At 31.0% G+C, this 16139-nt stretch overlaps 1 protein-coding gene across 3 annotated transcripts in view; it reads right to left on the bottom strand.

Annotated features, from left to right (window-relative positions):
• Nucleotides 1–7025: 7025 nt before the first annotated feature.
• Nucleotides 7026–16139, bottom strand: part of LOC134716125 (myb-like protein X) — a 75416-nt gene continuing 66302 nt past the window's right edge. For all 3 annotated transcript variants that reach the window (XM_063578908.1, XM_063578910.1, XM_063578909.1), the window contains exons 2-8: nt 15087–15177; nt 14238–14314; nt 13437–13636; nt 12159–12293; nt 10314–10398; nt 9026–9221; nt 7026–8431 (exon numbers count right to left, since the gene is read on the bottom strand). In XM_063578908.1, the coding sequence (XP_063434978.1) occupies nt 7638–8431; nt 9026–9221; nt 10314–10398; nt 12159–12293; nt 13437–13591 (1365 nt within the window). In that variant the 5' untranslated portion in view covers nt 13592–13636; nt 14238–14314; nt 15087–15177 and the 3' untranslated portion in view covers nt 7026–7637. The remainder of the gene's footprint in view (nt 8432–9025; nt 9222–10313; nt 10399–12158; nt 12294–13436; nt 13637–14237; nt 14315–15086; nt 15178–16139) is intronic.

Raw genomic sequence — 16139 nt, 5'->3', positions numbered from 1 at the left:
GTCTTAATGATCATGTTATTACAAACCCGATAAATAGTCAAATTCTGTAGGTCACATTTTTGAAACATGAAGATGATAGTAGGACATAGGAACATATCCGATATCAATTGTGAAACTGATATTCCGTAAAGGTCAACCTACTTGTGATGGCGTCCATAAAATTGAAAAAGGAATGATTTTAACTTCACCATTTGGAACTCTTGATTTAATAGCAACCCTCTATCAAGGAAATCATGAAAGGAATTAAAAGCCAGGGAATATTGTACTAAATGGGAGATATATACTCTGTATGCAGGTGCTGCTGGAATGTTTCTGCATAGAAATAGTAGTTCACAATTGGGAATCTAAAATCATATCTTATGTCATAAAGTTTTGTCTCAACCTACCCTCATTGTCAATTTCTAGACGTAATTCAAGATATGAGGCAGACATTACTGTATATGTTAAATTCTTTATCTCTAGTTGGATAGTATAGATGCATTCAACTTAAGTCACTAAATTTTTAAATTAATTTGTAAGAACATTTGTGGTTAAGTCTATTCATCAGATACTATAAGTAGTTGGGCCTCTATATTTGGTGTATGGTATTGAAAGGTTTACATATCAGACTAGCCAGTTTCATCTGACCTTGACCTCAATTTCATGGTTTTGTGGACAAATGTTTATTTTTTGTAGTTTACCAGTAGTCTATTTATCAGATACTGTAAGCAATTTGGCCTCTAGATTTTGTGTATGGAATGATTGAAAGGTGTACATATCTGAGTTGCATGTTTCATCTGACCTTGACCTCAATTTCATGGTTTTGTGGACAAATGTGAATTTTTTGTGGTTAAAGTCTATTCATCAGAAACTAAGCAATTGGGCCTCTATATTTGGTGTATGGTATGATTTTAAGATGTACATATCTGACTGGCTGGTTCTATCTCACCTTGACCTTAATTTCATGGTTTTGTGGACAATTGTTTTACTTAGATTGATGGTTTAGTATTTTTATCAGATACTGTGAGCAGTTGGGCCTCTATATTTGGTGTATGGAATTATTGTAAGGTGTACATATCTGACTGGGCAGGTTCATCTGTCCTTGACCTCATGCTTTTGTGGACAAATGTTTACTTTTTGTGGTTTACTCTTTCATATACTGTAAGCAATTCAACCTCTTTTTTTGTGAATGGAATGATAAGGTGTGCATGTGTATCGGACCTTATTGGTTTAGTGATTTTGTGTTTTTTTCAGTTAATAAAAGCTATGGGCCTCTATATTTGGCGTATGGAATGATTGCAAGGTGTACATGTCAGCATGGCAGATTTAATTTTCATGGTTCAGAGGACAAGGTTTACTTTTTATGAAAAATCTGCCAAAAATTTAAAGCTCATGATTCACTACTGTGGATTCATCATTATTCGTTGGATACGAATTTTCATGGTTTTCGTGGGTATTGGTGAACCACGAAATTAAATGTTCAACGAATGAAGAATTATCTAAAGGCTTGCATGAGGTCCTCGGCAAAACCACAAAATTAAATATCCACGAACATGCAAGTTTTCCTTCATCCACGAAAATTGGTACCCACGAAAATAAATGAATCCACAGTATGAAATATTATAAAATGTAAAGGCACACAGGATATAGGTGTTCCAATTTATCCTTCAAGTTTTTACACATAACTCATTACTATCATGCAGCTGACTAAATATTAGGTAATTCTGTAACTTACCTAATATTTGGTCAGCTGCTTGATAGTAATAACAGTATTCAAAAGCACTTGAGAATAATGCTCCACATGAAAAAATTTCATATTCATTCAACATATTGAAAAGTTTATAGCATTGGGTGTTTTTTTTCAGGCACTCTAGCTTCCTCTTTCAATAAAAACTGGCCGCCACGAAATAGCCTTAAAGTGAAGTTGAAACACAAAAATTCAATCAAATCAATCAAAGCATTGGTAACAAGTGTCTATGTCTTACAAATGTGTCCTCAGAACACAAATGCCCCACTCGCACTTTCATTTTCTATGTTCAGTGGACCGTGACATTGGCATAAAAACTCTAATTTGGCATTAAAATAAGAAAAATCATATCATAGGGAACATGTGTACTAATTTGAAGTTGATTGGACTTCAACTTTATCAAAAACTACCTTGACCAAAAACTTAAACCTGAAGCGGGACAGACGGACGAACGGACGGACGGACGAACGGACGCAGAGACCAGAAAACATAATTCCCCTCTACTATCGTAGGTGGGGCATAAAAACCTAAAAAGTGTTCACAAGTTACAGGTACTTGAAGATTCTGACCAAATACAGTCAATCTGTTCTGTAGAATGGGAGAAAATTTTGACTAAAATATCTTTTGGTATAAGGTTGAATAGAGGGATGAGGTGAATACAATATACATAGAAGCCCCACTTTAGAGTAGGGGTATAATCATTTCTGATAGTTATCTGTCATATCAAAACAATTTTCAAATTAATCTCCACGTGGGTGAATTAGTATCAAACTTGACTGACTGACATGAAGGTCATAAAAAAAACAACAACATTATATTGATTAAATAAAGTAAATTGTTTTGTGTCAAAATTTTCAAAGATAGAATCAATATTGTCTAATGATGTGAAATTAAAAAATATCCCAATATCAAAGTGATTCCAGTGTAGAATATTAATTTGATAGTTGATACTCTTATCTAATATCAGTCGGAAGAGCAATAAGGCTGAAAGCTCTTTGTAGTCTCAATCTCCTTCAAAGAAGACATGTGCATAGGTTCAACCAAGTCCTTATGTACTGCATACAGCAACAAAAACAAAATAAACATTTAACTATTTTAATGCCATTATTAATTTGTAAAATAACATTTAATTCAACAAAAAATTAAATAAAATATAGCAGCAAGGTTAACAATGAAAGTAGACAACAATATGGTTTAACGAGGAATTGTCTTAATTTTTGATAGAAAATATTCATTTTGATATTTTCATGGTTAATTAAATATTGCATTTGATATATTTTCATTACATAATTGGTCATACGTTTACATAGATGACAATGTTTTAACGAAAAAAATATTAATATTACCATGATGATGTTGACTGAAACACACAGCAATTCTGTTCACTTTAGTTTGTGTGGAGCAATTCCTCCCAAAAAGGTTGACTTCTTGACATTACACTCTTGATCTTTATGTTTTACCAAATGAACATTAACAATATTTGAAATTGAATATATGTGTAACATGGAAGTCCATGCATGCATATATGGATACCATAAACTCAGGAAAATCAGGACTTCTTATAACTGACACACAACAGCTTGTCAGGGGTCTTAATATTCTGAACTTAGTCAAGTTACATATGTATTTCTGACCTTGTTCTACTTCGAATTAGTACCTTTTCATATTCATGATATTCTACCCTGTAACATAGTGATATTTCATAGAAAATCATTTGCATTCAGAATTACTAGTTATTGTTATATTTGACCTTGTGCTTGTTGTATGGGCTACTTCTGAAATTATAAATGCTGATTGTTGACTTATTAACAGTAGTCTCCCCTTTAATAATGCTGTATAATTTGCAAATTATTTGTTTAATAACTGATATCTATAATTACTGTGTATTCAACACTATTATTCAACAACACAGAAGTAACTGGTTATCCAATAAAGTTGCAAAACTCTAGTGTTATTTTCATTTTAGCAGTATTTAATACCAATTCAATAATTCTTATATTTTTGTAAAAACAGATATGCTGTACAAAAATGCAGTAATAAGATAAATAAAGACCATTTGGGTGAAAATGTTCAATTCAATTTTGAGCAAAATCATTTCTTCACAACTAAATCTATTCTGAAATGAAAATTTGAGCAAATTAATAAATACTTCTGATCTATTTTTACTATGATTTTTTTTTTAAATGTATCATTATACCATAATTCATGTGGCTTTGATTCATAAGAGTGCCATGTAATTTGAGAAAAAATGAATGCATTGGTTCAAATAGTATAATCATCATTAACATTACAGTCAAATAGTTTCCATGGTTACCATTTGGTTTTTCCGAAGTAAACAAAACTAAGTTACTTTGTGGTATACAAAAACAGAATCATCTTAACAACAGACAATGGGTAATAAAAATGTATTCAGCAATATGGTTTTGTTATTAACCGAGTATTTGATTAAAAAGTGAAAATTCTGTGATATGTTATCATATAAATCAACCTAAAAAAAATAACGCAAATAATCATATATAACTACATGTACCAGTAATGTTGTTATAATTACAAAGTATTGATGTGCAGACGACATGGTAAAAAAGACTGCATTTGAGACACCTTCACCTTTAGTTGTAGAAATGTTGAAAAAAATACTTTCCACTGAACTTTTTTAAAACATTTTTTTCTGAGACATTTATTATCTTTTTCATTTAATAGGGGAAGGGATTATATAACATGTATAACTGCTGTACTGACAACTAAAATAAATATTGTTTTCACATTAAAGGTTGTCAATTACTCTTTAATTACTTCAAAATAAACAAGGAGCAAATAATTAATTGACTTGCAAGTAAATAAGTTTCTATTTAATGCTTGAGAGGATACAATGTTCTTGTTTTGAAGGAAAAAAAACCAGTCCAATAAAGAATAGTTGTGTCAAATACAAACTTTATAACCCTATATTCCATTCACAATTGTATCACATCATAATCATCAAAATAAAAACTACCAGTATTTATAAAAAAACAAAGTCATAATAGAACTAACAAAGTTAAAAGGCACCATTTCATATAAGCTCTTACATGTTAATATAATACTCTAAATTTAAGATGATACATGTATATGCATAAAATTATCATTTTGCTACATGTACCTTATTTTTGGTATTACATATGCATGTATAAAAGTTTACTTCAATTTTGATATGTAACTTTTTTTTGTTTTCTCAGTTATGTCACTGTCGGAGCATCTTTAAACACAACAATACATTAATATTTTAAATCTAATTGTAGTTGAATAGTACATTGTACCTGTGTATTATATCATTAAGATTTTTTTTAATTCAAAGCCCAAGTATAAATCATAAGTAGTGAAATTTGTTCTTTGCAATTAAATCAAAAGACAAACAATTATATGGACCATAATTGGGTATTCGGCCTTTGGTTTCTTTTTGTATCCTTTTTTATAAGTTCTAAATTTTAACTTTTATTTTGCGGGTTGTGTTGCTGTTAAAATAGTATGAATGAAACAATTGAGTTTTTCGAGAAAAAATTAATACATTTTGATTCACCGTTTACGTGACATGAAACCAAACAGGAAACCAATCTTTATTTTCTTTATTTTGCACAATATAATTCAAAAGGCATAAATAAACACCATTACTAGTGTTACTTGCTTCATGTTAATATTTAAAATCTATTTTCAATGTTATATTAAAGTTTTTTTTAAACCTGACAGGAAACCATAAGAAACCGAAAGCATTTTTTTAGTTTTATTTTATTGCAAAATCTGCTTAAAATAATCTGAACAGTATACTTTTTCTTAAAATCCATCTTAAATGTAACAGTATTATAAAACTCCTAAATATGTGCTTGTTTTGAAAACAATTAGTACAATTTATTCAGAATTTTCCATATTTTCTCCATTGATACAGGATACCATAATCGTTGTATCTTGATGTTTAAGCAAAAAAAATGTATTTATATTTGGTTTTGATATTCCAGTTATATACAATTTATTCCAAATCATTGGCAATGTAACATTCTTTAAATCCAGTAAAGAAAAAAACTTTTAACTTGGAATTAAAATCTTTAAAATAGGCACAATGTGATACTTATGACCTGTACACCATCTACATGGTTTCCACATTTTAACCTACTTTAGTGGGCTAAAATCAATAAAGTACTTCCTTTCAAGTCATGCATGGTAAAAGTTTACTTCTCCTTTGACAAGTTTATTGCGCTTCTGATAAGTGTTTGCAGAACATGAATAAAAAATATTAATTAAAAACTGTGACAGGATTCCAACTTTGTAAATTCTAAGTGTAACGGTATATTAACATGTATTTGTTATTAAATTATATTTATTCACCTAAAATATCCAGTAATATTTACTGCTGAAGTTAAATCAACCCAACGAGCATTGGTACAATGATAAGAGACGTAATTTTGATTGATTTTTCCAAGGACTCTTCACGTCATTATCGGGAAACGAAGTGTGTTCTAACGTCTGTCAAATATGAAATCGATTTTGTCAAGTCATTGGGCATTTATTTTCACACAGGATCGTATGTAACATTATGCACATAGGAAAAATAACAGACCACCGGCGCAATCTCTTTGACAATTGTATTTTCCTCTTTTAAACAAGACGAAACAAGTCTACAGATTATGTTTGCTAACATCCCATTGGAAACAAAAACAATGTTTAGACCTAGTATTTCGTACATCTGGCCGTAATGGCTTTATCACATGTTAGTCACGTGTTTCACATATGACCGGAAATGGTTAGAACTTTAGGACAAAAACAATTTTAATAAATAACTGGACTTCTGTTTCGTGTGAAATGTAACGCATAACGACAACATAATTTTCTTACTTAATTATTACGAAGATCAAAACAAGAATGTAAATCATCTCGGATTTACCTGTTTGAACATCTCGCGAGAGTTCATATTTGCATATTGTTTTTAAGAATTCTATTACAACAAAGCAGATTACATCATCTAAAAATCGCGTTACGAGATCGGACACAAAAATCACGCCACTGTTCTTACATCTGCTACATAAATACTTATAGTTCTCGGCATTTTCTTCTCACTATTCTTATTGGTCAATGTTCTTTGTTATTTGAAAGCAAAAGTTACGAATTTGCCGGTGATGATTATCTATAAATCAGTCAGCGTTATGCTCTTCGGAAGCAATAAGTAACGCGAGAAACGACACAAAAATACGGATGAAGAATCTTTGAAATACGTTTATTTTAAATTTTTTTTTAGGGAAGAGTAGCATACACTTGTATGTTGACAAAAATAATGGCATCTTTAGATGTAGTTGCAACTTTTCTTACAGTAATTCACATTTTATCACTTTTCTATAGTTATAGGAAACGGAGCCCAATAGCAAATTATGGTCCATATGTCAAACTTTAAGTGGTAAATGTACACTTCTGTTATTGATACATGGTTCATGTTATTAATAGTTTATGTAATTTTGTCAGGGTTGTTTTTTGAGGCACAGCAAATTAATATATCTTTAAATTTTAGTATTACAAACTGATACAGGTATGCATTCTTTTTTCCCAATAAACCATGTAAACTGTGGATTCATTATTATTTGTGAGATGCCAATTTTTGTGAATTTTCAAGGTCAAGGTAAACAATGAATTTAACTTTTCAACAAGTACCACTTTTCTTTATGCATTTATGCACTGTGACAAAAAACAAATATTCAAGAATTTGTTTCCCCCTTCAATCAACCAAAATTGGTATCTGTAAAAATGAATGAATCCACAGGATGTTTCATAGTGATACACAATTCTTACACTATAAATAATTATATGACATACAGCTGGTCTGTAGTATTGCAATATTAAAAATGTCTGATTTGTCCTGAACAAGATTTGACAACATTAAAAATTTCCTATTTGATTAAAAAACAGGAGAAGATGAAACATCTATGACATGGTTTTCTCCATTTTCATCTTTTGTGTCAAAAATATCTTCATCACTTCCATTTCCACTAAGGTCATTGTTACGATTAAGGTCATTTTTTCTTTTATTGGACAAGTTGGTTGTCTGCTTCTCTCTTGACCTTGACCTTTGTTGACCTTGCTTGTTTTGGTTTTGTTTACCACCGGATTGTTTCTCTGACTGATTCACTGCAGAGTTATTTCCGTATGCTTGACTATTCCTCGACCTCGTCATTCTCCCCGACTCACCGGACGCAGGTTTCGTATTTTTTGTTTCAGTCTTGTCTTGATTTATTTTCTTTTGTAAAACACCACTTTTAGAATTAGCAAGCATACCTTCCACAAATGAAAAAGGATCAGAATTTCTATTTTTAGCATCTTTTGCATCACTTTTATTTTTAGCACTTGTTTCATCTTTGGTTGAATGACCATGATCAAATCCTTCACTATCAGCAAATGGGATATCAATATGTTTATCATCGACATGATTAGAAACTGGTTCTGCTAGATTTTCACCTGATAGATTAAATTCTGTAGAACAATTAGAAAGAGTTTCTTCAGTAACTTCAATAGGAGAGTCTAATATATGGCACTTTTGTTCTATTTGAGTATGTAAATTAGATGATTTTCCATTATCTACGTCTATTGAGTAATTATCATCACTCATACGCCTCTGTCGTGATCCACCACTAGAAACTTTTAAATCACTTAAGTTAGGATATAACTTCATCTGGTCTTTTCTCTTTTGCTCACCTATTGAAGAAATAAAATTTCACATATATTTACATATCACAATATAATGTTATTTTTAGGATTAACCCTTTTAGAAAAGAAAATAGCTTTATAATTATTTTTTCCCCCCTCAAAACAAGAATCTGTAAAGAGAATCATATATTGAAATATGAAAAGAATAATACTGCAAGAAAAATTCCCCTTGAGAAACCTCTTTCTGAAAAAGTGAATATTGAAATATTGAAATGTAATGCAAGACTTATACGTTTTAAAAGAAACATCTTCTTTTTGTAAAACATTTATGACTGTTGTTCTTATAAAATGATGGTATAATTTTTTATTATCCGTCTATGGTGGCAAATAGAACAATGTTGAAGAAGTCTGTCTATTCGGCTACCCAATTGTTAGATATTACATTGATTGATCTGATTGAATTAAAGTTTATTGAGACATAATTGTGTGTTAATCAACCTTTAAAAGGCTACACTTAAATCTTCCTTAATAACCAATTGAAAATCAAAAGTGAGTGATATCCCAATAAATCCATGTTCAAATCTCTAACAATCTATAGGCTGCCAAAAATATTTCTCAACCATATAATCTAAGAACCCTTACGTTTGGTTTTGGCAGCAGCATCTTCATTCAGCAATCGACTTGTAGATGGCAGTTCAGGTGAAGTAGGACTAGGGGGCAGAGGTTTCATTGCACGTTTTTTCTCCATCTTTTGATGAAGCTTTATCTCCATCTTTTCCAGCTCGGACTGTAATTCCAGTGCCTCTTGATCAGACTCCATCACTCCATATGTAAGACACTTAGGATAGAAAATGATTAAATTATTAAACATAAAATCATTTTATATAAAACACTTTACCCCAGGTAATTTCAATAGACAATTTCTTAAAGCTCACTTGATACAGATAGTGGATAGATGCCTTATTCTATAAATCAGTGGATATTTTTTTTTCTTTTTAATGATCACATCGCGTTGGATACGAAAAAGGGTAATCAAAAATATTTCCTTGAATTTGACAGTTGTAGGTAATTAATCCTACACTTCATTGCAGTAAAAAGTGTGAGTCATAAACATTTAACTTGGTTGTTTCGAAGCACCACCTTTTTTTTATTTGGTGTATCCATAGAACATTTTAGAAATTTGAGGTTACATGGTTACTAAAACTTGTAACAGAAAAAATAAGGGTGAAAATTTGACTGATCACTTCCAGTGATACTTATTTTTTTTATTTGCAATGAAACATTATGTGCAATTTTTTCTATAGTACTGGACAGGATAAAACTTCAGTCACACCAAGTACTTCTTTTTTTGAAACAAAGATAAGTTCTACACATATTTTTACAATTACAAAAGTACAATTTAAAAAAGACTAATAGGGAAAAATCAATGGGGGTATTACACCTGTTACAAAAAATAAATCGGAAAACAGCAATAAGATTGAGTAGGTCATGTAGGTATGATAAGTTTGTTGTTTTGCCTGATAAAATCACAAAAAGTCATAAAATAATATATTATATAAACATATTTCAGAAGTTCCAAAGACCTTGTATGTTATGAAGCTGTTGTTCAGTGCTTTTCATTTGTTGATGTGGTTCATAAGTGTTTCTCATTTCTCGGGTTTTATATAGTTTAGACCGTTGGTTTTCCTGTTTGAATGGTTTTACACTATAGATTCATTTTTGGGGCCCATTATAGCTTACTGTTCAGAGTGAGCCAAGGCTCTGTGTTGAAGGCTGTTAACCTATATTGGTGTATTTTTACAAATTGTGACTTGGATGAAAAGTTGTCCCATTGGCACATCTTCTTAGATCTAGATATTTTAAGAAAGGAGACAAGTCATGATTGAGATACTGATGTTGCATGGAACGTTTAATTTCAAAGTCTAACTACCTGTAGTTGTGTTTGTATACTTTCAGCCATTTTCTGTACACCAGCTGCCTCAGAGGTCCTCTCTCCAGTGCCAATCAATTCACGTCTAAAACAACAATGTCAAAATATATATTTAAATAAATTAACTTTCTGCCTGTAAATTTATGTTAATTGATTTCTTCAAATCATTAAATCATTTTCAGCAGTTGACCCAATTCAAAAATAGTAAAAATATATATATATATATATACAACTCGTCTAAACATCAACCCAACAATGTTAGATCTGTAAATTTGCTTTCGCAAATTTTTGGTTCTTCCCTCGCCGGGATTCGAACCCATGCTACTGTGATATCGTGACACCAAATCGCCTGCACTGCTTATATATATATATATATACATGAAACGTCTGTATAGTAGTCAACGATTTTCCCCACGAGGGCGCTGGATCGTTACGAGTAACGATACATGTACACAATAAATAAATTATATAAACGCCTAAAAAAGTGTACACAACAACTCCAAATACAAAAAAAGGTAACTATAAATGTAATTATTTATAAATATTTCGGATAACAGATATCCTTCGTCAGTCAGATTCTGATGTGAAATGAATCATCTTTGAGTCTCGTTAGATTAAACTTTTACTAAATCTAAAAGTTTAATCTAACGAGACTCAAAGATGATTCATTTCACATCAGAATCTGACTGACGAAGGATATCTGTTATCCGAAATATTTATAAATAATTACATTTATAGTTACCTTTTTTTGTATTTGGAGTTGTTGTGTACACTTTTTTAGGCGTTTATATATATACATGGCTGTATAAAAGAAAAGTTGAAATTCTATATCAGGACCCTAAAATTTACTTTAGTTTTTTTTGGATAATTTTTCACTCTTTTCTTTACATGACTGGTATAGTGCAAGTCCTTGGCTTAGACCTGACAAAAACAAACTCAACCCATGGAATTGCTTCATGTTTTCAGGGCTCACACTACTTCAGAATTATAGGGAGAAGTGATTTCTCTTTTTGAAACTGATAGGGAGAAGTGGTGAGATTTGAAAGAGAAGTGCTTGTTCGAGCAGTGCGCTGCAATGTTTTGATTTAACTATAGTATAAAGGGTCATATGTAAATAATGTTCTTTTTATATTGTTCAATTCATATCTGAGTATACAATTAAAGTACCATTTCAAATTAAAAGTTGTTTAAGTTTTACTAAGGTTCTGGTGAGAAACTTCCAACTAAATATTTAATATCTAGCACTAAAGTAAAAAAAAATTATTTTAAAAAATGTAAAGATTTTATAATATACCAATTACAACTTAATTCAAACTATCTTATGTATGAAATTCAGTGTTTCTCATCAAAAAATATAAAAGTTTTTAAGCTGGGCCATAATATATAGATATTAGTATAATAGTCTCAAAGTTAAGCAACTTTAATCAATAGTTTGAAACAATCCATAAAAAATAAAGGGAATTATATACACCAATCAAAAGTCTCTTGATGCATGTGGAAAATGTAATTTTGCCCTTTGAGGTCAATAGTCTTCTGTCAGTTGTTCAACTGGGCCTCCGTAGTAATTATTGTAAAAGTACGGATTTTGGTCATATCTGGTCCGGTTCAGATCCGTAGATTAGAAATCGGTCAATGGCAGACAGATGCAAGAAAATTTACAAAAATAAACGATGTTTGACAAGTTATTTGGAAAGGAACATGACGTTTTTAATGCAATAAATGGATTGAATATTTACTGGAGGCAACTTTTGTCACGTTTAAATGAAGTAACAAACTTATTTTGCCACCGAAATCCTGGCAAAAATTTCACAACTCTGAATAATCTTTAACGACCTCTTCACTTACTCAAATGTTGACAACAAATCACCAAGTGCTCCAGAATCATAGTCTATCGTACAAGATTTAGCACATTTATAATCTGTATGTGTAGTATCACCAAGGTTTATCACAGTCACTGGTACAGCAGCATATTTCTTATCTCTGAAATAAAATTGTATAGCAGTGTCAGATATCTTAAAATTTAAGAATTAAAATTTTTGGGTATTAACAACTTTAAAACCCATTTTGCAAGACAGTCCTGTAAACATGTTACATCATTATATTTTCAGTCACTGCAGACAGCTACGGTTAATAGTATGCTTTTAATCTGTCAAACATCACACAATTAGGAAGAGCTTTGTGAAATTGGTGTGTGCACCTTAAAGAGCTGTATGAAAGAACTTTAAAGAACAAGTTTTGAAATTGTTGTTGTCTTATTGAAAGGAAATACTATATAAATGTTTAAAAAAACAAGAATGTGTCCAAAGTACACGGATGCCCCACTGGCACTATCATTTTCCATGTTCAATGGACCATGAAATTGGGTCAAAAGTTTAATTTGGCTTTAAAATTAGAAAGATCATATCAGAAGCAGCAAGTGAATTAAGTTTCAAGTTGATTGGACTTCAGCTTCATCAAAAACTACCTGGACTAAAAACTTTAACCTGAAACTCCCATTTTCATTTTCTATGTTCAGTTGACCGTGAAATTAGGGTCAAAGTCTAATTTGGCTTTAAAATTAGAAAGATCATATCATAAGCAACATGTGTAATAAGTTTCTAGTTGATTGGACTTCAGCTTCATCAAAAACTACCTTGACCAAAAACTTTAACCTGTGGACGAACGAACGAACGAAGCCACAGACCAGAAAACATAATGCCCCTCTACTATCGTAGGTGGGGCATAAAAATCTTTGGTGTCATGCTTTAGTTGAAATAATGGATATTTGGAGATTATTTTTATATACATGTATCTCCTATTAGATATGAGTCAGTATAATTATAATAATACTGTTGCTTTGTATCATTGACTACTGTATACAAAAAGAAGACATAGACTAAGACATAGTACATTCCCCTTCTCATTGTGTACCTTGGTTAATTTATGTATGACTCATTGTCATTTTGTTTAAGTTTTTTGTTTGTTACTTAGGCTGTATTGAACCCCCATTGGTGGCCTTGGACTATTTTCCAATCTTTGGTCTGGTTGTTGTCTCTTTGACACATTCCCTATTTCCGTTCTCAATTTCATGTCTAAACTATTGTCAGAGTTTTAACCAAGACCTTCTAAACAAGTCATACATACCTGATGTTATATTTGAATACTGTAAAATCAAAGTTTGAAGTTGAGACATTTTCAGATTTTTGTGAGGTACATAGAATGAAGATGAAGTTTTCTTGTTTGTCTGGTGGTATATTCTTCAACAAGGTCTGATGAATTGACTTTTCTTTCATGGACATTCTGTGAGATGTGTTGTGTCTATATCTATACCATCCTATTGTCGACTGAAATACATAAATAAATAATTTACTGTAAACATAATTAGACACAAACTAAATGATGTTAACTCAATGTTATGGAAATTTCATGTTTGTGTATGACATTATGAAGACAAAAAGTTTTCAGAAAACAGGAAAACTCAAAACCAGTCGCATGGTATAACCTAACCATATGAATTGTTTTCCATGCAATAATGACTCAATTATTTGTAACTGGCTTAAAAATTGTGATTGTAAATTTTACAGTCAAATGGAGATTGAAAATTTATTCCTAGGATATTACTGTTGGTGACTTTGTCGGAATATGAAACAAATGTCTTACAAAATGCATCTTGCAGTTATTTATTCAGTTTAATTTTCTTAAAACAAAAATTCAAACCCCTATAAACCAATTTATGTTTTCTTCAAAGAAATTTCTTGTATAAAGTTGTAGCCAGTGTCTTGAAAAGTTGTCTACAAATTTTAGGCCACCAAAGATCCTGCATCAGTGTTTATTTCTTCTTATTCTGAAATTTAGCATCCTTTCCCCTTCCCTCTTTCTTTCTACTTTTGTTCCGGACCAATTATTCCCAGACTCCCAAGTACCCTATCTCAATGAAATGATTACCTTATCAATGTGACTTAAATTTCCTTTATTATCATGGAAGGATTCAAACCTGGATTGGCATGTACATCCATAGATATCTGAAATATAAAACCAATTATTATATATAAATATGGTAATGTTTAAAAAAAATTACCAAATATGATATGGATTTGCTATCTTTGTTGGTGGCTATATAAATTGTGATCTCAAATGCTTTCTTCTTGTGCAATTTTTGACAGGTAGCAGTCTATGACAATCAATCCTGACACATTCTAATCTTTGTTGATAGCTATGATAGTGATCTCGCTTGCTTTATCTTTGTGCAATTTTCGATACATATGTCTCAATGACAACTAAATCCCCCCCCCCAAAAAAAAACCAAACTATCATGTGACTTTAAACCATTTTTAAACTTTACTATTTTGTGTTTATTTTTCAAACAAAAATGTCAAGTCTTATTGCTGTTTTCTAGCCACTATTCAAGAATTTTTGTATCTTACTTAAGCTATTCATTTTTAATGGATGTGGGTTGGTAGAAAAGGACTTCCAAAATGCCCCTAAATGTAAAACCAACATATTTCTTCTGAGGAATTTTGCATAGAATTTTTTTATTACACCAAATGAATTAAAATCTGTATGGAGATACCATAGTAGAACAATAGCCTATGTCCGCAAATTTAAATTCCAAGCCTACTTGCCAGCATCCTATAAAGTTAAGAACCCTCAAAATAAGCTGGAGTTAAATACATGTATAAAGTGTATGAATATATTACATTTTATAAATCTGCCAGAACAAGTCTTATTTACAAACAAACTTATAAAACAAAATTTTATATGTTTTAAACCAATGTGAAGTGCCACTGAACTTACAAATCTTAGTTTCCACACGAACGTTGTTTATCTGGGAGTCACTTATTGTATCTTTTACATGGCTGATAACTTTTCCTGTTAATAATCCTTCCTGCAAAAGAAAGAAGCAGTTGTCTTTACTATGGTTGATATGCATAAATAAAAACTTACTTAGATAGATAATTGATAGAATTTCAATTTTGTATATATGGGTTTGCATGCTGTGCTTAAGTGTATTATTATATACATTGTATATATATATATATGTTAAAAAAAAGACATATCTTTATAGACTTCCAATTAACAATGATAAAAGAAAAGAAAACTAGTATCAGCTTTAATATCAATGCTTTTTAAAAATGCTTTAAAAATACATGATTTTAGAGACTTCTTAAATCAATCTTATTATGCACAATTTGTATACATATTTTCATATTTGTATAGAGACTTCTTATTTAAGTGTATGTTTCTAAATTTTTTCTATTCTTAGTTTATATATTACTATTTTAATCTTAATTAAGAGCAGCAAAACAGGGGCGGATCCAGGATTTCGATGAGGGGGGGGGGGGGCACAAAGTTTTATATATAGCCAAGCAGAGCGAGGTGAAATTTTTTTGGGAGGTAAAATTATTGAAATATTCTTCTAACATTATCTTAAGGGTTGCGATTTAGGTTTTTCAAACTATTGTGTGGGGAAAGTTAGCGAGAAAGCAGTTGCCGCCTAAATCCATCATGAATCAACGATCACAAGTGACTGACTGACTGATAGACGGACAGAGGTAAAACATTATATCCCTGTTCCGCGAAGAACCTCCTAGTTATGATGGATAGTTCTCCTACAAATAAGAAAAATGTACAACGACACCCTAACTTACGGACTAAGATGTTTATATTGCATATATGAGTTTATAAAGTTACAGTTATAAAGCTGCAGCCACAAAAACAGAAGCTGAAGAGCATGCAAACATTCTATTTTGATTCTGTGTCCACATGCAGCCAATCTTCAATCCAGACACCAGCACTTGTTGTAAAATTATGAACTAATCTATATAGCAATAGCATGTAATAACCGAA

Source organism: Mytilus trossulus, chromosome 4 (genome assembly GCF_036588685.1).
Source record: "Mytilus trossulus isolate FHL-02 chromosome 4, PNRI_Mtr1.1.1.hap1, whole genome shotgun sequence".
Classification (NCBI taxonomy): Eukaryota; Metazoa; Mollusca; class Bivalvia; order Mytilida; family Mytilidae; genus Mytilus; species Mytilus trossulus.
This window is presented reverse-complemented; position numbering and strand designations above follow the sequence as displayed.